General features: G+C 35.2%; 4 protein-coding genes and 2 non-coding genes across 6 annotated transcripts; 2 read left to right on the forward strand and 4 right to left on the reverse strand.

Annotated features, from left to right (window-relative positions):
• Positions 1-1151: 1151 nt before the first annotated feature.
• On the forward strand, positions 1152-7186 carry LOC110414163 (shaggy-related protein kinase theta-like). Its single transcript, XM_021425229.2, has 13 exons — positions 1152-1609; positions 3166-3420; positions 3657-3749; positions 4086-4145; positions 4269-4541; positions 4654-4728; positions 5055-5111; positions 5190-5330; positions 5799-5849; positions 5941-6036; positions 6122-6205; positions 6471-6573; positions 6650-7186. Exons 1-13 carry the CDS (start codon positions 1547-1549, stop codon positions 6709-6711), a joined length of 1413 nt encoding a protein of 470 aa, XP_021280904.1. The 5' UTR covers positions 1152-1546; the 3' UTR covers positions 6712-7186.
• A 140-nt stretch (positions 7187-7326) lies between these two features.
• Positions 7327-10564, reverse strand: LOC110414162 (Tetratricopeptide repeat (TPR)-like superfamily protein). The gene is given in 3 exon segments (XM_021425228.2): positions 7327-7707; positions 7709-7893; positions 7896-10564. Coding segments are annotated over 3 exon segments (2427 nt in total). The 5' UTR covers positions 10012-10564; the 3' UTR covers positions 7327-7581.
• Positions 10565-10859: 295 nt separating this feature from the next.
• LOC110414164 (RING/U-box superfamily protein) lies at positions 10860-13924 on the forward strand. The gene is made up of 5 exons (XM_021425230.2): positions 10860-11584; positions 11659-11778; positions 11874-12006; positions 12854-13018; positions 13488-13924. The coding sequence occupies exons 1-5, from the start codon at positions 11013-11015 to the stop codon at positions 13662-13664; spliced, it is 1167 nt and encodes a 388-aa protein (XP_021280905.1). The 5' UTR covers positions 10860-11012; the 3' UTR covers positions 13665-13924.
• A 480-nt stretch (positions 13925-14404) lies between these two features.
• LOC149527349 (small nucleolar RNA snoR114) lies at positions 14405-14489 on the reverse strand. The gene has a single exon (XR_016351108.1). It is a non-coding gene; the product is annotated as a small nucleolar RNA snoR114 (small nucleolar RNA).
• An 8-nt stretch (positions 14490-14497) lies between these two features.
• Positions 14498-14568, reverse strand: TRNAG-GCC (transfer RNA glycine (anticodon GCC)). Its single transcript has one exon. It is a non-coding gene; the product is annotated as a tRNA-Gly (tRNA).
• Positions 14569-16305: 1737 nt separating this feature from the next.
• On the reverse strand, positions 16306-17283 carry BAP1 (BON association protein 1). Its single transcript, XM_021425118.2, has one exon. The coding sequence runs from the start codon at positions 17172-17174 to the stop codon at positions 16644-16646; it is 531 nt and encodes a 176-aa protein (XP_021280793.1). The 5' UTR covers positions 17175-17283; the 3' UTR covers positions 16306-16643.
• Positions 17284-19717: the final 2434 nt, after the last annotated feature.

Consider the following 19717-nt stretch of genomic DNA (forward strand, 5'->3'; position numbering starts at 1 on the left):
ATTTTATTCCACTCAATTATATAATGTCTTTGTTGCATAGGTTCATTATTTATAGAAAAAAAAAACTCTTACACTAGTTCGACACTACTTTGACTCTTGTATCTTTTATGAAAGCTTCACATTAGTGAAATTCGAATATGCTTTAATGCTATTTGTTATAAATTTATATTTTTAATTTAAAAAATATATCTGATATATGGTGGAAGACTCATTTTTATATATTTAATATATATATATATATATATATCATATTTTACTGATGTGAGATCCGTATATGATAGTATTTAAAAAGTTTAAAGTTTATAAATATATTTTTACCTGCATCATTTATAATTTTAACTTTTCTCATATAACATCTTATAATTTTTTTTCTAATTAACAACTTATGAATAATTTTTTAATCAACACCATGTAGATAATTTTTATTTTTATAAAAAATTTTACTGTTAATTTTACTAAATAAAATTATTAAAATATTCTCAATTCAAAAAATGTAAATAAAATTTACCTAAAGTTAAATCTCCAACATAAAAATTTAAATGTAAACGATGTTTAGGATTCAAACTCATTTTCTCTAATAAAAGTTTGAACGCTATTCTGTTTTTTTTTTTTTTGTAAAAAATAAAAAAGTATCAAAGTTTATAGCGATGGTCAGGCCCAAAAAATTGCATAATTTAAACATAAGCTATTTGGCGTTTATCTCTACGCCAATAAAATAGAGATCACGCGTTATTAATATATATAAATAATGAAGATCGGTCCGCACGCAGACCCAGACCTAAACTTAATTAAGGTTTCATTAAGAAAGAAAAACTAATTTGAGCTATTGATTAAAAATAAGAACGAAAGGGCTAATTAGGGTCTAATTTCTCATTTAAAAAAGTTAATACATTTTAATTTAACCGCCAAAAGAACCGTCAAAGATTGGTCAAAGCTCCCCGAATATTCCGTGAGGGTCAGTCTCTGTCTTAAAAATACCATCATCCCGTAAATACCCTTCACCAAGAGCGGATATTTTAGTCCAAACGATAAAAACAAGAGCTGGAATGCTGATCGTTGGATCTCTAATAATGAAGTATCAACGGGTCACGCTTCTTGTTTGACTGAAGTACAAAAAATGGGGCTGGTATGATTGGGTTTCATCCAGCTTTGACCAACGAAAAATCAAATCAGGAAAGACACCTGGTGGCCTTTATGGAAGAGAAAATATTCTAGAGAGAGAAAGTTTTCTTTTTCTTTTTAATTTTGTTTTCTTTGTGTTTTGTTTGGATACAGAGAAATTGAAGAATTTTTTTCCCCAATAACATAATTTTTTTTTTATTTTGAATCTCTATTAGGTTATATATTTGAGCAATTATATTAATTTTTTGGGTTAGGATTGGTATTTGGTTTCCATTGTCTTGTGATTCTGGTTATAGAATTGCAGGAGGAGGAGAAGAAGAGAGAAAGCGGGTTTTCTCTCTTCTCTTCTCTTGTTTGTGGTGGAGGCGAATTTCGTCGTTTGCGTTCGAAGAAATTAGGGCTTGGTTCTGTGAAATCTAAAACCATGAATGTGATGCGTCGTCTCAAGAGCATTGCTTCCGGTCGCTCTTCTATTTCTTCTGAACCCGTAAGTCTTCTCTTTTTTTCCCTTTATTTTTTCGTGGATTTAATCGGCTTTGTTAAGAGAATGGACTAAAAGAAAGAAAGGAAGAAGGAATTTTTGGATTATCTTTAAGGTTTGCTCATTGAAGACAAATCCTTTTTTTTTATTCTATTTTTTTAATTTTCCTGCTTTTTTTTTCTTCCATGAGTAGCTAAATAGGGAAAATATTTTCTTTTTTCTTTTTTGTTTTTGTGAGTTCTGGTATTCATGTCTAGATTTAGCTGGATTATTAATTATTTTAGATGCAATATTGATATATTTTTTCCTACGGTTATTCTCGTAGCGATTAATTATCGGCTTATAGCTGGAGTTTTAAGCAATATTCTTTTTTTTATTATATATAAAAATCTGCATTTTGAGATAGTTTTTGAAGTCTTCCTTTTCGTTGAAACGCATTTTGAGGTAGAGAGGAATGGCATTGTTAGCTAAAGTTTTTTCCTTTTTTGGTTCATTTCTTTTCTTTCGATTCAAAAAGGTTATTTGCCATACTTTTTGGATTCTCTGTTGCTTGGTTTGTTTCAACATTGAATGTGTTCTAATTCATTCACTGATCGTAGTTGGTGGATCTTTTCTTTGATTTTCTAATTGAGGAAATCTTAATTTCAATTACTGTTTCTTGTGAGAACAATTTCTTGTTTGTACTATTGTGAATGTAATTGTCATAGGTTAAGCTGTAGTTTTAGATTATATTTTTACTAGGGGTGGTTGATGGTAAGCTGTGTTTTAGTGGTTGGATTTTATGTAGAGGATTGTTGCTAGGTTGGCAATGGGTCAAATCGCCATTATTGGTTTTTCCTGAGAATGGGTAATGTTTTAGACAAACTTCTTTTCCTTGGTAGGGGCTGATTATAGAGGTAAAATGCTACAGATATGTTACTTACCTAAATTGCTGGGTCCTTGTGATGTTGACCATAGTATGTAATCATGGACTGAAGTCTAGAGAGGAAAGGAACTTGGATAATTACATTTGACCCTCTAAATTGTTTTCTTTCTTTTCTTTTTTCCCACCTTTACACCTACTGGACAGAGTATTGATAAAATAACGAAGACTACAATTTACATGCCGTGTAGTTTGAGCTATGACGCAAAGTATCAAGCTGGTCTGTTCTCATTTTTTTTAAGTTTATCAACCTATCCTCAGCTGAACTCCCGAGCTTAATCAGGGATGCCTTTTAGATAACAGGATGAGCCACATAATTTTATGCAAGTAGCACAAGGGGTTTGAAGGAGGAGGCTGAACTGATTGTTGATTAATTAATGAGCTACCTGCCTGTGCCTGTGTCTGTTTGTGTAATATTTATGCAATCTGGATTGCTTCTTGATTGTTGAAAGTTAGTACCTGTTGTATATACTAAATTCGATTGTTTTGAAAAGAACACAATGTAAGATTTACACTGGGAATAGTAAATATAAATATATGCAATATACAAGGCACTCTATTACTATGAGGATGCTTGTCTTCATTAATCTTTTGTTTTCATTTATTGATTTCTTTTGGAAAATTATAATTGTTTCATCAGGGTGGGGATAGTGGCACTAAGAGGGCAAAGGTTGATCAAGATGCAGAATGTAAGGTACATGGGGAATCACATTTAGTTGAGAGGAGTACCACTGGTCTAGAGCAGCATATGGCTTCTACGTCACTGGAAACTGTAGCAAGCACATCCAATGTAACTTCTGTTGCTAGAACGGAGAAATCAGGTGTTGATCAGCTTCCTAATGAAATGCATGAAATGAGAATTAGAGATGAGAAAACTGCCAACCATGATGAGAAGGTAAATTTTTTTGTCTTATACTCTTCAAGATGTATCTGTATATGCATGTTGATATTTTTCCTCTTAAATGTTGTCTTCATTTCTGTCTTGTTTTAAAATGATAACCAGGTTTGTGACCAGCTTTCTGGATAATGTTATTTGATTTTATGAAATGATTTAATTGCTGTCCACAATTTATCTATCTTCATAATCCTTGATTATTTCTAAATTACCATTTTGTAACTTGTATTGCTCAGGATGTGGAGGCTACTGTTATTAATGGAAATGGAACAGAGACAGGTCAGATAATTTCAACAATTGTTGGTGGTCGAAATGGGCAACCAAAACAGGTGATTTGATTTTTGGTGGACTTTTTGTTGCACATTATTAATTGCTCATCTGGATTGTAAACTATGTTTAGCAGTCTATGAGTGAGCTAAAGGTACTTTGTTCCTTTTCTTATCCTTGAATTTTTTCCCACTCCCTTTTCCTTCGTGATGGAGTGGGAATAAGTCTTTTTCTGTTGCGGCTGTGTGCTGCAGTTGATATTTAAAAAATGAGCCCAGGTCAATAGTTTGCTAAAGCCATCATCATGTTAGAATCTTGGTTTACATGGATGGTATTTATTTCTATTTGGGCTAGCCTGCAACAAACACTTAAAAATGCATTTTTTTCTTGGGCCTCAGACAATCTCATATATGGCGGAACGTGTGGTTGGCACAGGTTCATTTGGTGTTGTTTTTCAGGTACAATTTTATCGGCATGTAGCCATCTTCTTGGCTGTAAGCTTTTTCTCTTAGTGTTTGCATTTATTCAGAATTATCCTTTGTCTCTTCTAGGTTTATGGAATACTTTATGTTATGATGTAGGCTAAGTGCTTGGAGAGAGGTGAATCTGTTGCTATAAAGAAGGTTCTGCAGGATAAAAGATACAAGAATAGGGAACTCCAGATTATGCGTATACTTAACCATCCTAATGTGGTCCAACTGAAGCACTGTTTCTTTTCAACCACTGACAAAGATGAGCTCTATCTTAACCTTGTTTTGGAGTATGTACCAGAAACTGTTTACCGAGTTTCAAAACACTACAGCAGAATGAATCAGCATATGCCCATTATTTATGTGCAGCTGTATACATACCAGGTGAACCTTGTCTCTACCTTACAAAATTGTACTGTTAGAATTTTAATTTAACCATTTTGAGTTCATATTCTCAGTGCTTGTCGTGACAAGCTATATTGCTTTCTTTTTGTAGATTTGTCGTGCTCTAAATTATTTACATCATGTGGTTGGTGTATGTCATCGTGATATTAAGCCGCAAAATTTACTGGTAAGACATTTTTGCACTTGTATTATCAGCTGGAGGTTGATGTTAAGAAATATTTTAGTTCTTGTGTGTATAGGATGTTACTTTTTCGTCGACAAATTTGTTAACAACTTGAATGCACTATAATGTGTGACACTTTTATGTTTACTGGTGGTCAGTCATACTGCGTGTCAGTTGGATTTCTTTGTGTATGCTCATGAGATAATATGGTTCTTGTCTGTGGAATTTGGTTGGCTTTAACATGTTATTGCTTTTGTTATTCTTCTGATAATTGTTTGTATTGTTAAAAGCTATAGCATATAGGAGCTAATGTTGTGATGTATTCGCAGGTCAATCCCCACTCTCACCAGCTGAAGATATGTGATTTTGGCAGTGCAAAGATGTTGGTATGTTCAATTTTTGGGAAGTTTGAAAGTCTTTTTCGTTGTTTGTAAAACTTATGGGATTTACTCTGCAATCGTTAGGTGCCAGGTGAGCCCAACATATCATATATATGTTCACGATATTATAGGGCTCCGGAGCTTATATTTGGGGCAACAGAGTATACAACTGCTATTGATATGTGGTCCGTTGGTTGTGTCATGGCTGAGCTTCTACTTGGACAGGTGAGTGTGAAAATAGTACTTCCTTTTAGATACACTTTGTCTGAGTTTTGATGTCAATTTATGTTTTATTTACCTCTCTAATGCTTGCATGGCTTTATAATGCTTTAATAGCGTTCATGGTTTTCATCTATGTTCTCATGATTGTGTGTTGTGGGTTTTGCATTTAACATTGTTATGTTTTGCTTTGACATCTGGTTGTGCACGTCAGTGATGCAGTCATCCTTTTGAGCTCTTGTTCCTTGTTTGTAAGCTATAGAGGCTTTTGACATCCTGAAATTCTACTTTGCAGCACATTTTAGGAAATTATTCTTTCATCTACCTACCATCTGCCTGCTTTTGAGTTCTTATCCCAAGCATCCATTTGTAGTATGTAAAAGTTATATATTTTGATAAAACTCTGTATAGAACAATAATAATATATACATTGTAATATGCACTAATGCATTCTGGTTATTACCCCATTTGCAGCCACTGTTTCCTGGTGAAAGTGGTGTCGATCAGTTAGTGGAAATTATTAAGGTTTGCATCTATGGCCTTTCGTTTGTGTAGTTTCACTTCTACTCCCCTTTTTCTGCATTTCTGATCGTTTTACTTCCTTTTGCTTTATCAGATACTGGGAACACCAACCAGAGAGGAAATTAAATGCATGAATCCAAATTACACTGAATTCAAATTCCCTCAGATCAAAGCTCATCCATGGCATAAGGTGTGCTGATTGGATCTATCTTCCTGTTATTTTATTTATACAGTACATAAAAGTGGAAATCTTACTCTTCAGTTATAATTTTCAGATATTTCACAAGCGAATGCCTCCTGAAGCGGTGGATCTTGTGTCAAGGCTGCTTCAGTATTCACCAAACCTACGTTGCACTGCCGTAAGGATTTCATATGATATTGTTGTTGTTTTCTTTTGTGTGTGCAATTTTCCCTTGGCTACTCGAATCTTGATAGGAAGTTTAGTTGTGTAACTTGTCACCAAACCTTCATGACCAAGTTGTAGCAATTTAAGTAGTAGAGACATTTCACATGTGCACAAGAAGTTGTCAGAATGGATTGTGTGTTAGTTTCATGTCTTTCACAAAGTTTTACCTGTGTTCTTTGTCTTGCAATTTAATGAATGTTTCACTTCCTGGATTTCAGTTGGAGGCATGTGCACACCCCTTCTTTGATGATTTGAGAGACCCAAATGCATGCTTGCCTAATGGCCGAGCCCTACCTCCACTATTCAATTTTACAGCACAAGGTAACCTAGTTTAATCTTTTAGCCTTTTATTTTTCTCTTAAAAGTTGCTAGTGTTCTCATGTCAGCGGTTATGCAGAACTGGGTGTTGCATCTGCTGAACTACGCCAACGTCTTATCCCAGAACATGCAAGGACATAAAATCAAATGAGATGGCATCTGTAGGCATTGTAAATTGGTTTTGTATGCTGCTTAGTTGCCCAGACAAGCTACGCTGCTCCACCTCCTGCTTGTTCAGAGCTGACCATCTTTGTTCCTTAGCCTGGCAAGACCAAAAAGGGTAGTCGGGAGGCTATCCATCCAAGGACTTGAATGATGGTGCTTTGAGGTGGATGGAAAGGACTGCCATGCCACGAGGTTTTGGCATTTCCTTTTTCTTTTTCCATTTTGTTCATTTACAATGTGATGTGTTACGTGCCTCGACTAATGATAAAGATGACTCGTTAAAACAGTGCTGTTGCTGTCATATATAGTTTATTAGCATTCATTGTTCAAAGAGCCTAAAATGTTCAACCGGAGGAATCAGGACGTCTTCCACTGTATAATTTTCCTACTACTACTTCTACAGAGATTCATATTTCCAAGAAATCCATGTTTTGTATCCCTTTCATCTGAACTGCAGCTACCTTCAACTTGTGAGCCACCCCAGTCTAAGGTATTACCTGGATGAGAAATGGTCAGAAAATAAATTTAAATTGTGAACTTAATATGCTTCTTAATTTTTAAAAAAAAAAAATTGTAAAAGAAAAAAATAATTGAAATAAATATCTGAAAAGGGCAGCCAACTGAATTGATGAACTCAGTTCGATTTGATCGATTTTTCTGCTTGAATCTGGTTGATTTTGCTCAACCCTAAACGTATATGTATTGGATCTTTGTTGCCATTAATCCTTGAAATGCATGTGTGAAGTACAAGTCAGCATAACTGCTGATCGCAGTTATTGTTAGTTATATCACAGAAGAAAAGTGTTTGAAGAAACAATATGCTATATGATTCCGACAGAAGACTTTCTACCAATAGTCTCCGCAAGAACATTGTCCTTCCTTGTAGTGATGAAAACAGTTAGAATCCCTCAAGATAATGTGACGATGGAAAACTCTGGATATATATTTCATAGCAGTGTGACAATCCCCGCAAAACCCGGAGATTCTTGAAAATTCGAATTGGGGCTCCGGGTGGCACTGTCAGAAGTCCAAAAGCGATGGCCAGCTTTTCACTGTGATAGGCCAGACCAAGCTCCTTGCCCCCTTCATCGGTGTTATGGAGAGCAAAACTGATGTCTGGCACGTAACCAGCTTCCTTGATCAGGAGCATCATCTCTTGATCTTGGAATAGATCTCACCAGTTCTGGGATGGCCTCTGTCCTCAGACATAAATCTGTGAACTCTGCTGTTTACCTCAATCCAACTACAACCAGGCTCTTTATTGATCCCCCTGAATTTCATCGTTCTTCGATTCCTTGCAGCCTCTTCCCATTTTCCGGAAGCAGAATACATGTTGGACAACATGATGTATGGCACCGCATTCCAGGGCTCTAATTCAAAGAGGTTCTTTGCTGCTCTTTCCCCCAGTTCCAAGTTGCCATGTACTCTACATGCAGCAAGAAGCGCCTTCCATACAGTTGCATCTGGTTCAACATCCATCTGGTTTAATAATGTCTCAGCTTCAACAAGTTTTCCGGAGCGACCCAAGAGGTCAATCATACAAGCATAGTGTTCAGGACCTGGTTTAATTCCATAAACCTTCTCCATAGATGCAAAATAGGAGCGGCCACTTTCCAAAAGACCAGCATGGCTGCAAGCAAATAGTAGGCCTATAAAGGTAATGAAGTCTGGTTTTGTGCCACTAGCAATCATCTGATCATAGAACCTTACCGAGTCCTTTCCTTTACCATTCTGGGCATAACCAACTATAAGAGCGGTCCAAGTTATCACATCCTGAATTTGCATAGAATCGAATACTCTGCTTGCATCTTCAATACACCCACACTTAGCATACATTGTTACCAGGGAATTATCCACTGATAGTGATGATTGGAGGCCAGATTTAACAAAGTTTGCATGAACTTGTTGCCCAAATTCCAGAACTGTTAGTTCTGCACAAGCACTCAAAATACTTGCAAGAATAATATGGTCGGGGTAAATGCCTGCCGTTCTCATGTCACAAAACAACATGAGAGCTTCTTCATGAAGACCATTATGAGCATATCCGGTTGCCAGGGAGGTCCATGAGATCACATCCTTGTTGGGCATGTGGTTGAACACCTGAAAAGCACAATCCAGGTTTCCTTGTTTAGCATACATGTCGACCAAAGCATTGTTCACAAGCTTGCAAGCCTCAAATCCTGTTCTAACAATCAAACAGTGAACAGACATTGCATGTTTCGAGTCCGTCATGGAAGCAAAGCAGTTTAAAACAGACGGGTACGTGAAACTATCCATCTTCATATCTCTAGCATGCATCTTCTGAAACAATGAGAGAGCTTCCTCTTCAAAACCCTGCCTCACACACCCTACTATCATGGAGTTCCAAGAAACCACATCATCAACCTCCATGTTCTCTAACACTCTCATGGCATTATCCAAATCCCTGCATTTTGCATACATATCAACCAATGCACTTTGAACATAAACATTAGTTTCAAAACCACTCCTAATGATGCAACCGTGCACTTGTGCGCCAACAGGACCAGCTTTAACCGCAGCACAAGCTGTTAAGACACTGGGGAAAGTGAACTGATTGGACTCAACTCCTTCAACAAGCATATCTCGAAAACACTCAATCGCTTTCGATGCTTCACCATTTTGAGAATAACCTGCAACTATGGCGGTCCACATCACATGATTTCTCTTATCAGGCATCATTTTAAACAAACATTCAGCATCCAAAATGCAATTGCACTTTGCGTACATATCAACAAGACCAGTAACAACATAGTCATTCGACTCGAATTGTGTCTTTATTACATAACCATGCACCTGTTTTCCTCTTTGAAGCAAACCCAACGTGGAACACAACCTTAAAATACTTCCCATCGTGTACTGGTTAGGCCTTTGTCCCTCAAATTGCATTCCCCAAAACAGATCAAAAGCTTCAATTTCCATCCCACCTCTACAATACCCAGAAATTAGTGTATTCCAAGTGATGGAACTCTTCATTGGGGTTTCTTTAAAAAGCTCTATAGCTTCCGTTAATTTCCCAGAATTTGCATAAGCAGCTATCATTGTATTCCAAGTGAACTCATCACGTTCAGGCATTTCGTCAAATAGCTCGCGAGCTTCATTAATCCGACCCGATTTGGATAATTCGTTTAAGACCCGATTGGAATCAAGCTTTAATTGACTGGAATTCGTAAAATGAAAAAGAATTGACCCTAAATGAATGTATAGTCGACGTGCCTTGAAAGAAAAGTTTAGATTTTTCAAACATAATTTTATCATTGAAGCCGCTTCCTATTGTTGTTTTTTTCAAATCTGAAATCAAAAAAATTTTCAATAAATCTGCTAAAATCTTGAAACTTGAACAGAAATGTAAGTAGTAGTAGCAGTAGTTAGTACAAAACAGACAAAAAGAAGATTAAAGAAAGGGGTAAATTTGGTACGGAATTAACAGTAGAAAAGTAAATGATTTGGAAAAAGAAGACGAGGTGGGTTCATTTGAGTTACACGGAGCACATAATTTTCAGGCTACATGGCGGGAACTTCCATGGAAACAGAAGGAGCTGAGCTCTGTATCAGGGAACGCGTTGGTCTTGTTTGCATGGGTAGTTGTATTCTGCTTTCAAAACCGTTTTGGCACTTTTCTCCTTGGAATTGTTAACAATACAAAAAACGCAATTCACACTTCCACACCAAATTCCAAAATCTCGTCTCCGAGTTCGAGTGAAAGATTTTTTTCTATTTCTTTTCTTTTCTTAAAGTTAATATGGTGAAAACAGGGCTTTCCCATTGAAGTGCAATGATACCATGACATGACACGCGTCCTTTTTTAACACAACCAAGTAAGAAATCTAGGTTGATCCATTGATGGGTATTTATCAAATTTAATTTTTATTCAAAATGAAATCTATATGCTTTCTCTCTCATCATCATCGTCCGTCGTCTTTGAAACCGATACCACTGGCCCCCATCCTAATAATGGCAGTCCTTTGTACCAAAGTTATTACCTTTTTGTAATTAGGAGTACCATCGCCTTTTTGCATTTTTATTATCCAAATTTAAAGTTTCAAATTTTATGTGCATAAATCCAAAAAAACCCACCAAAATTCGAATTCCTACCAAATTAAATTAGTCATTTTTATTTTTTTTTTACAATTTTGTAGTCCCTTTATAATCATTCCAAAATAATTGATCCTCAATCCAACCCTTCTTACAAGTTTTCTTTCTTACAACCTTAAACTCAACAAAGATTTTCTCTTTTTCTTTTTTTTTTGTGGAAAAAGATGCACCCAGCAAATGCGCCAGCTCCGACATCACTTACATCAGATGAGGTGGACACGTCACCCCTCCTGACCCATTCCATGGCCGATCACCTCCTCCGTAGCCGCCGTCTCCTCCGTCGCCAACCCCCACCTTTAAGCGGTGCGGCTGCTAGGCTCCTTCGCCGCGCCAGTAGTCGTCGCTTGATGCTCCGTGAGCCGTCGGTTCGTGTACGAGAAACCGCGGCCGAGCAACTGGAAGAGCGTCAAAGCGATTGGGCCTATTCGAAGCCCATTATAGTGCTTGACATTCTCTGGAATATGGCGTTTGTGGTCATCGCGGTTGTCGTCCTGGGACTCAGCCTTGAAGAAAAGCCCACCGTCCCTTTAAGGTTCTGGATTTCGGGTTACGGGTTACAGTGTTTATTTCACGTTGCTTGCGTAGTCGTAGAATACAAAAGAAGAAATGGAAGGAGGGATTCGGATTCGGAGAACATCGAGGATCAGAATTCTGACCCGAATTCTCAGTCCGGGAGTGAAACGGGGGATTCTGAGGATTATGAAACAGAGCAGCTGAATAGTGGCAATGAAAACAGGTAGATAATTTTATTTAAGATTAATTAGAAATACAATCAAGATTACTTAAGCCAAATCTTCATGATTTTTGCAGTGTTGCCAAAAACTTGGAGTCTGCAAATACAATGTTTTCATTTCTTTGGTGGATCATTGGATTTTATTGGATAATGGCTGATGGACAAGCTTTGGCACGTCATTCACCTCAACTTTACTGGTATCATATCATTTCAATACACATTTTTTGTCTGTTTCCTTATATATTTAATTACAAACCATTGCTAACTCACTAGATGGGTTCTTAATCCCCAGGCTTTGTGTCACATTTCTTGCATTCGATGTAGTCTTTGTGATGATCTGTGCTGCTGTTGCCTGTCTTATTGGTATTGCTGTTTGCTGCTGTCTTCCTTGCATCATAGCAATTCTGTATGCTCTCACAGACAGGGTACGTGAAGTTTTTTTCACTTTCTGTGCAGATTACTATATTAGAACACTGCATTCAGTGAATCTACCGTTTGGTGCCTTTCAGTGGACTATATTTTAATCATGATTGAGACAAAGATAGCTTTTTTTACTATATGTTTTGTTGAAGTGGTACACAAAATCAAATAATAAAATGTTGCTACATGATTAATTAATTCTATAATGAGCTGGGTGATTCGACATTCACTAAGGAAACCTGTATTTTTGGACTGTATTGGGTATGATCTATGTGGACCCCTTGGAGGTTTGAAGAGCTAAGGTACCATAGTGAGATACACCTGTGATCTTTCTTTCTTCTTCCCTTTTTCTTCCTTTTTTCATTTTAACGGAGGCGACGGGTCGGGGTGGGCGGGCATTAATGTTTTATTCATATAGACTTCTGCACCTGACAGACTTGGGATATATTTTCGCCCTCAAATTACGAATCTGGTTAATCTGGTTTCTTACTTATACTGTTGAAAAGAATGTACTTGGAATAAACAATTTAATTTCAGAAACAACATTCCTTAAGATGGTCATTGCTTCTTTAATTTTCCTGTTCTTGGGTGATGGAAAGGCTCTGGATGTTCTGTTGTTCCCAGTCCTACAAGGAAAACTTTATCTGTGAGTAATGTTAAAATTAATCCCCATGAAAATACATTATACTGAAAATGAAGAGCATGTGACTGATTCTTGCTGAATAGAAACATGACTTGAATATGTTACCTAGGCTGCTGCATCATTTCACTAGAATATGTAACTTTCTCCATCTAGCCTCCATTCTTGAATAATCCTGCCTTATTTTACATAACCTTGAATCTGTAAAACAGGAAGGAGCAACAGAGGAAGAAATTGATAGATTGCCAAAGTACAAATTTCACAGGGTTGGTGATTTCGAAAAAGTAAATGGTGAAATTCAAGAATCTCGTGAGGGGATAATGACCGAATGTAACACTGATACACCTGCTGAACAAATTCTTTCACACGAGGATGCTGTAAGTACCCTATATTGTTGTGCATTTGTATTTGCCTTCATAAAATCATTGAACATTTTAGGAAGCTACAATTGGAAACATATCATTATTTCTGATGGAACCAATTTGTGTTTGTAGCAGAGGTTAGAATTTGCTATTACACATTGAATCAATTGCTGGTAGCTCACAAACACCATAATTAAATCCACATACGCACTTCTCAATGCGATGTTGATATCGAGTTTGAGCACTAGCTATGTTATTTTCCATTCTAAATCCAATCTTCTCTGGACTTTCTTTGGATGACCTACTTTCCTTCTTTCATTATAAAATCTATAAAATGGAGTGGTAAAATCAGGCAGTTTAAAGTTGTTATTCATGTGTATAACCGAGAGTGGTGGCCATCCATTCTTGGGTCTTCATGTTTGCTCCCCTGGCCTCTTGAAGAATGAACACACCATTTTAACCCAAATTTATGTTCCGATCACAGGAATGCTGCATCTGCCTTTGTGCTTATGAAGATGGGAGTGAATTGCGCGAACTCCCTTGCCGTCACCATTTCCACTGCACCTGTATAGACAAGTGGTTGTACATCAATGCTACCTGTCCACTCTGCAAGTTCAACATGCTGAAGACTGGTAACTTGAGTGGAAGTGAAGAAGTGTAGAAAAGCCTAATCAGAGTAATTAACAGTGCTTCTTCCCTGCTTGTATGTAATCCTATGACCGGACATCTTGTTGGCAGCCTAGAGGCAGCAATTAGGGATGGGTTTCGCCACATAAGCAGGCGTGGCTTTTCTGGTATTTCCCAAATTGTATTAATGTACAGTATGTGTTTTCCCAACTTGTTTTAGGCACGTCTAGTTTGTGGAATAGAAGAGTTATTTTTCTTCAATTTAGTTCTAATGAAGCCATTCTCTATTACAAATCAATGGTGCTATATCCTATAGTAAACTTAGTTGATAGGAAATGGGTCATCATAATGGGGTTTTTCTGTGATATTTCTGTGGGCAATCACTCAATCATGTTGCTTTCAAGTTTCAAATAAACAGACAAGATGAATTTTGATAAGAATTTCCTAGTATCCAAATTCTCACGAGGGCTGTTAGTATGTGAAGGAAGACCTTCACATTATATTTGGAGCTTTGACTCAAAGATTGAGAATATGATTATATATATATATATATATATATACATATATATATATATAATATTGAATGTTGAAAAAATTTTAATTTTAGAAAATAGTCATAACTGTTTATTACATTTTTTAATTACAAAATATTAATAAAATTATCCAATTTGTAAATAATCATGTTGAATGATTTTTATCAAGAAAAAATATTTTTTGTTTCACTAATATTATATAATTTACAATTAATATTTAAAAATTAAAAAACATTGGGTAGAGCTAGATACGCGTGGTCTCATCGCAAGATCAGAGAAGTGTGATGGACCCTCCCATCACATGTGCGCAGTTCTCCTCACAGCTCCAAGGGGATGCGCCAGCCGGGAATCGAACCCGGGTCTGTACCGTGGCAGGGTACTATTCTACCACTAGACCACTGGTGCTTAATGTCAGTAACACCAAGTCATAATAATGTTAAATGTGTTGGAACAAAAAGAAATTATATTTCACATAATTGAATAATTGTTACTAGAGAAAATGTTATTTGTTATTTTATACTTACATCATATAATAATATTATTATATTATATTAGTATGTCATGTCATTATCAATTATAATATATCAACATATAATGTCAACTTCAGGTGATATAAAATAATAAGAGATAATTTAATTAATAATAATTAATTATTAATTATATGAGCTTATTTGATTTAAAATAAAAATATACTAACTTAATTGAACCTAATAAAAGAATAAAAGTTTATTTAAAATTTTTGAGTAATTTAAGGACTTTTTTAAGTATTATATCAAAAATATATATGATCCAAAATTGGACCGATAACATATATTAGAAAAACATTAATACATGAAATCGTAAGTAATATAAAATTAACATTTCTTATAAATAATATATTTAAAAGAAAATACAAGAACACATTACCCAATTTAATGGTAACAACTATAATAAAGTAAAAGTACATTGTTGCCGACCTCATCACACCGAAAGTTGGTGGGGCATATATGAACCGTCAGCCATTGAAATGCTTTTATTTAACAAACAAAATGTCTTTTACATGATCAAAGTGTATATATGTTGTCGATTGCCGACCTAGCATGAATATCGTTCTCAATATTGACTGAGACAAAGACATAACATATATATATATATATATATATAATATAATGTGTTATTGTAATCTCTACGGCGTATCAAAGATCCGAGGAAGGTTCCCATATTGCTTCTCATCTCTTGTTTCTAAGAAACTGGGACTTTTAGAACTTAGAAATTACTGCCATGTAACGGTTCTTGAGGGGAAGTATACCAGAAGGAAGACAGAAGGAGATACGCTGTTTCTGTTCTTCCTGTTTTCGTCCCCAGCCAATCTATATAGGACTAGTAAATTAGATAAGACGGCTTTGTTTTCTACGGAAAGATCGGTGACCGCCTGACAGGCGTGACAAGGAAAGTTTGACTTTTTTTTTTTTTTTAAAGTAGAATTTGGTGTGGGATTTTTGAATATTTACATTAAACAGGTTGGAAAGAGGAGAAAACATAAGGCACCATTTTAAGATTCAAAACGTGAAAAATTCGTTCCTCTCCACTCCACATGTTTTTGACTCCGAACAAAGATCCGGATATCATGAAACACATGCCATACCAAATCTTTGTTGCTACTTCCTTGGAGTGCTGTGAGATGTGATCATTAAGACCACGGAATTAAACCCCCAAAATCAAGAACAAATAATACATTGCCATGAGTCTTGACTTATCATCACTTGGTCGGTGGATATTCAATTACAATATGAGTAAATGAGGAGTAGCTTAATTCGTTCACGTCAGTTAACCATATGCAAATCTTTGTTGCTATTCTATGTTATAAGATTATAAATTCAAAATAAAAAAATAAATTAATAATATAATATAATATTACGATAAATCTTGACTTATTATTTGATAACGTGTCAAGCATAATTCGAATAACTCGAGTAACTTGACTAGTTTACGTCTCTTATATAATTGCAAATGGTCACTTAGAGTGATAATAATCTTTGTTTATTGGTATATTCCATTCTGATTTCTAATTGTAATAATAAAATACCTAACCAAATATATATATTCACAATAATTCCATGTAGAAAACATTTCATTTCCTCATTGCTAGTTGTCTCGTGCATACAATGTGCATTGTTTTCATGTGCTTAGTTCTATCAAAGAAGAAAGAAATCACCAATTAATTAACTGATTAATTATCCAATGAACAGAAAAAATCAATAGACGACAAAGGATTGGTTGCTAAGACTGCGTCATTGGGGCAAGGCGACAACATAGACGGTTTCTTTTGAATATATTAGTTTGATTCTACTAAATTATTAGCAACACAAAACCAAAGTGGAAATATGTTGGAAACAGAGAAATAAGAGCAAAATCTCATCAATTCCAGAACAAGTTTTCCTTCGTTTTTTCGGGGGAAAATTTGTTGGTGTGAGGCTATTTACAGCTTTGATGCATCAATTTCATCTAAATAAAGAATTAGATGGATAACCGCTCCAAATTGGGATCCCTGTAACAACTCCAAAATCATTTCGTCCGTCTATGGGAATTCCCAGACCTGCAGCTGCTGCAGCAGCCTGCGAAGAACAAGCGTGTAGGGGCTCTTTTACCCTGACAGAGACATTGATGATTCCATTCTTCAACCCCTTGGGATCCCTTAACCTGTAACTCAAGAACTGTAAACAAGTCTCCGGAGAGTACCCTCCGATAAAGTCCGTCACTGGTATTCTTGCAAATCCTACGGTTTTTTCCCCGCTGGAGGCCTTGCATTTTACGGCCAGGGTAATGAAGCGTGTCTGCATGGGCATGTCCATCACTAGTTTATCGTTCCATGAAGGGTTGCTCCCTCCTTCACCGTCCATCTTCGTCGTCTTACAGTTAAAAGGTTCGATCGAAACGACTACGAAAGCGTTCTTTTTAACCGATTTGTTATCGATTCTCAGGTCTTCTCCTGACAAGATTGTGATCTCCAGAGTGCGAGACTTGCTCTCCATTATAAAATTAAGAGAAACAAAAAAAGAAAAATAAACAAAGCAAGAACAGAAAGAGGTTTCCTAGTGTGCTTGGGTTTGAGGGAGGCGACGGCTGGTGAGAACCAAGACGTGTAGGGAGACTTATATAGATGCTCTTCATAGGAAGCTAAAGAGAAGGGCTGCGGAAGGTGAGAGGCAATGCTTCAGCTTAGACTTCAAAATTAGGACCGAATGAGAGTACAAAATAAAGAAGCGCGTGTGGGTGAATATTCAATTTTGGCGTGAGGTGCGTAGTTCCCTTTTTTCTTTTTCTTTTTTTTCTCCTAAACTTTCTAGATAAAGTCGCACTAGTGCAAAAATCAAAATTTAATAGGACCTAAAGAGAAAATATCTTATCCGCCACGCAAACCCTCATTCCTTAACTTGTTTACTTCTTTCTTTCTTTTTTCTTATAGTAAATTTCATGACCATTCTTTTTATTTTATTTTTTTATGAATAAATAATTTTTATGTCTATTAAAATTATCAAAATATGTTTAATTTGAAATTAGTTTATTTAGTCACAATTAAAGAGTAATTTTTAATTTTATTGAATAAAATTAACAACGGAAAATGTGGATTAAGTTTTAATTTTTTTTTCTATTACTTTTAAGAAGAAAAGTCTTGAACAAAGTGGATAACATTCCATTCTACCCATAGTGTTCAACATTCAATGTATATTGATTGATGTTTTCAACGTAGAATACTATACAATGAATTACCACCCACTTCCAATTCACATCTTGCAGGTTTTCTTAGATTTCCATTCCCTTATATTCTTTTAAAAGGTAAAGGAGAAGGAAAAGGATGCTGAAATGTTGTTTGTCTAAATATTTATATATTAATTATTCACACTATTTCATATTTAATAATTTATCCATCGATTGTCTTTAAAAAAAAAAATTAATGGTCGATTTCAACCTTTTTGTTAGTGTGGAAGATTATCTCATGGCTGTATTTGTTTAATATATGTGTGTATGGAAGTATAGAGCATTGAGATAAATGTGGTAGGACAATTAAGTAGTGGTATTAGAATCAAACTCTAATTAAAAATTTGGTCCAGCATTCACTATGTGTGAAAGACAGGCTTGGTAAACAAAGGCTAGCAACAGTCACACTTCTTTAATGAACTTGGGCAGAATTATGCAAAGCAAAGTCATAAGAACTCTTGTTATTAAATAATCATATTCAAAAACTCAATGTTAAGTTACGACTTCTTAATAATACTTTTAAGTTGATTGTGAGTTATTCAAATGTAGTTTAATAAGTATTTGAATTCGATTAATTCATTTTCGAGTCAAATTTGAATTCAAGTTATTTAAGTAATGAGTTAATTAGAATTTCGCATTTTGTAATACTCGTATTGAATGATTCACAAGTTTTATTAAATTTTTTAACATTTTAATATTATATGCATATATAAATCAAATATTATTATTACATATATTGAAGTTTTATTTAAATTTTTATTTCGTACTTCAAATCGAACTTGAATGGATTTTCAGACTCTTTATAAAAATTAATGATAATTGATCTTCAATCAAATTGAATTAAATTAACTCCATTATTTTTTAAATCAAATTTGAAATTTTGAAAATTTTTAATTTTTTTTAATCAGTCAGAGATCGAGTTTGACACTGAATTTACTTGGCTACGCTCAATTACACCGTTACTTTCTATGAAGTTATTCCTCCAGTTTTCAATTCAAATTGAATGTCATATTTTAAATTTTCTTAAGTTTTGACGAATTTATTTGGAAATTCATCAGTGATTTTCCTGTTCTCGTTCAAACATGGGAGCGGATGATCAGTTACGAGGCAAGTGCCACAGCCGTGCTCGTGAGTGTCCGGCGGATCGTGAACGCAACACGGCGGTGCTAAAACGTGGGGTTGCCTTTGTCCCTTTGACTTTGAAGTCTTCAACCTTTTTCCCAGTGCACCTCTCACACGCTCTCAAACTACCGTGGTGGGCACTTTTCCTATCTTTTTTATAAATACTGCTACTAGTAACAATTACTTTATATCACGTGTGCTAAAATTCGGAAATTAATTTAAAACCACTTGAGATTAATTTTGTGTGCAGTCAAGTCCATATTATTTGTTAAATCATTTTTTTATTCATTTCTATCTTCAAATTGCAGTGAAGGCACGTAATTCAAACGTAAAAGAAAAGAAAAAAAAAAGGATGATTATCTGGATCGGTAAAGCACGAAAACTTGAAGAAGATATTGAAAAGGCAATTTTAAATTAAATCAAAAGAAAAAAAACAAGTGAGTTGATAATATATTTCTATTCACATTAATTTTGTGAGGTATTGTATATTTTATAGATGGTATAAATTTGTAAATATCTAATGTCAATCTAATAAATAATCGATAATTCATATTCTTTTTTAAAAATTTTTCAAAAGATGAAATTTTTATATCTATCTACGTGAGATTTATGGTATTATCCGTTGAAAATATATTTTTTTAACATAAAATTTGCATGACCATGGTGACACTATGACAAATGGCAGCGAACAACT

Source organism: Theobroma umbraticum, unplaced genomic scaffold (genome assembly GCF_002168275.2).
Source record: "Theobroma umbraticum cultivar Fairchild unplaced genomic scaffold, ASM216827v3 scaffold_4.1, whole genome shotgun sequence".
NCBI classification, from domain to species: Eukaryota; Viridiplantae; Streptophyta; class Magnoliopsida; order Malvales; family Malvaceae; genus Theobroma; species Theobroma umbraticum.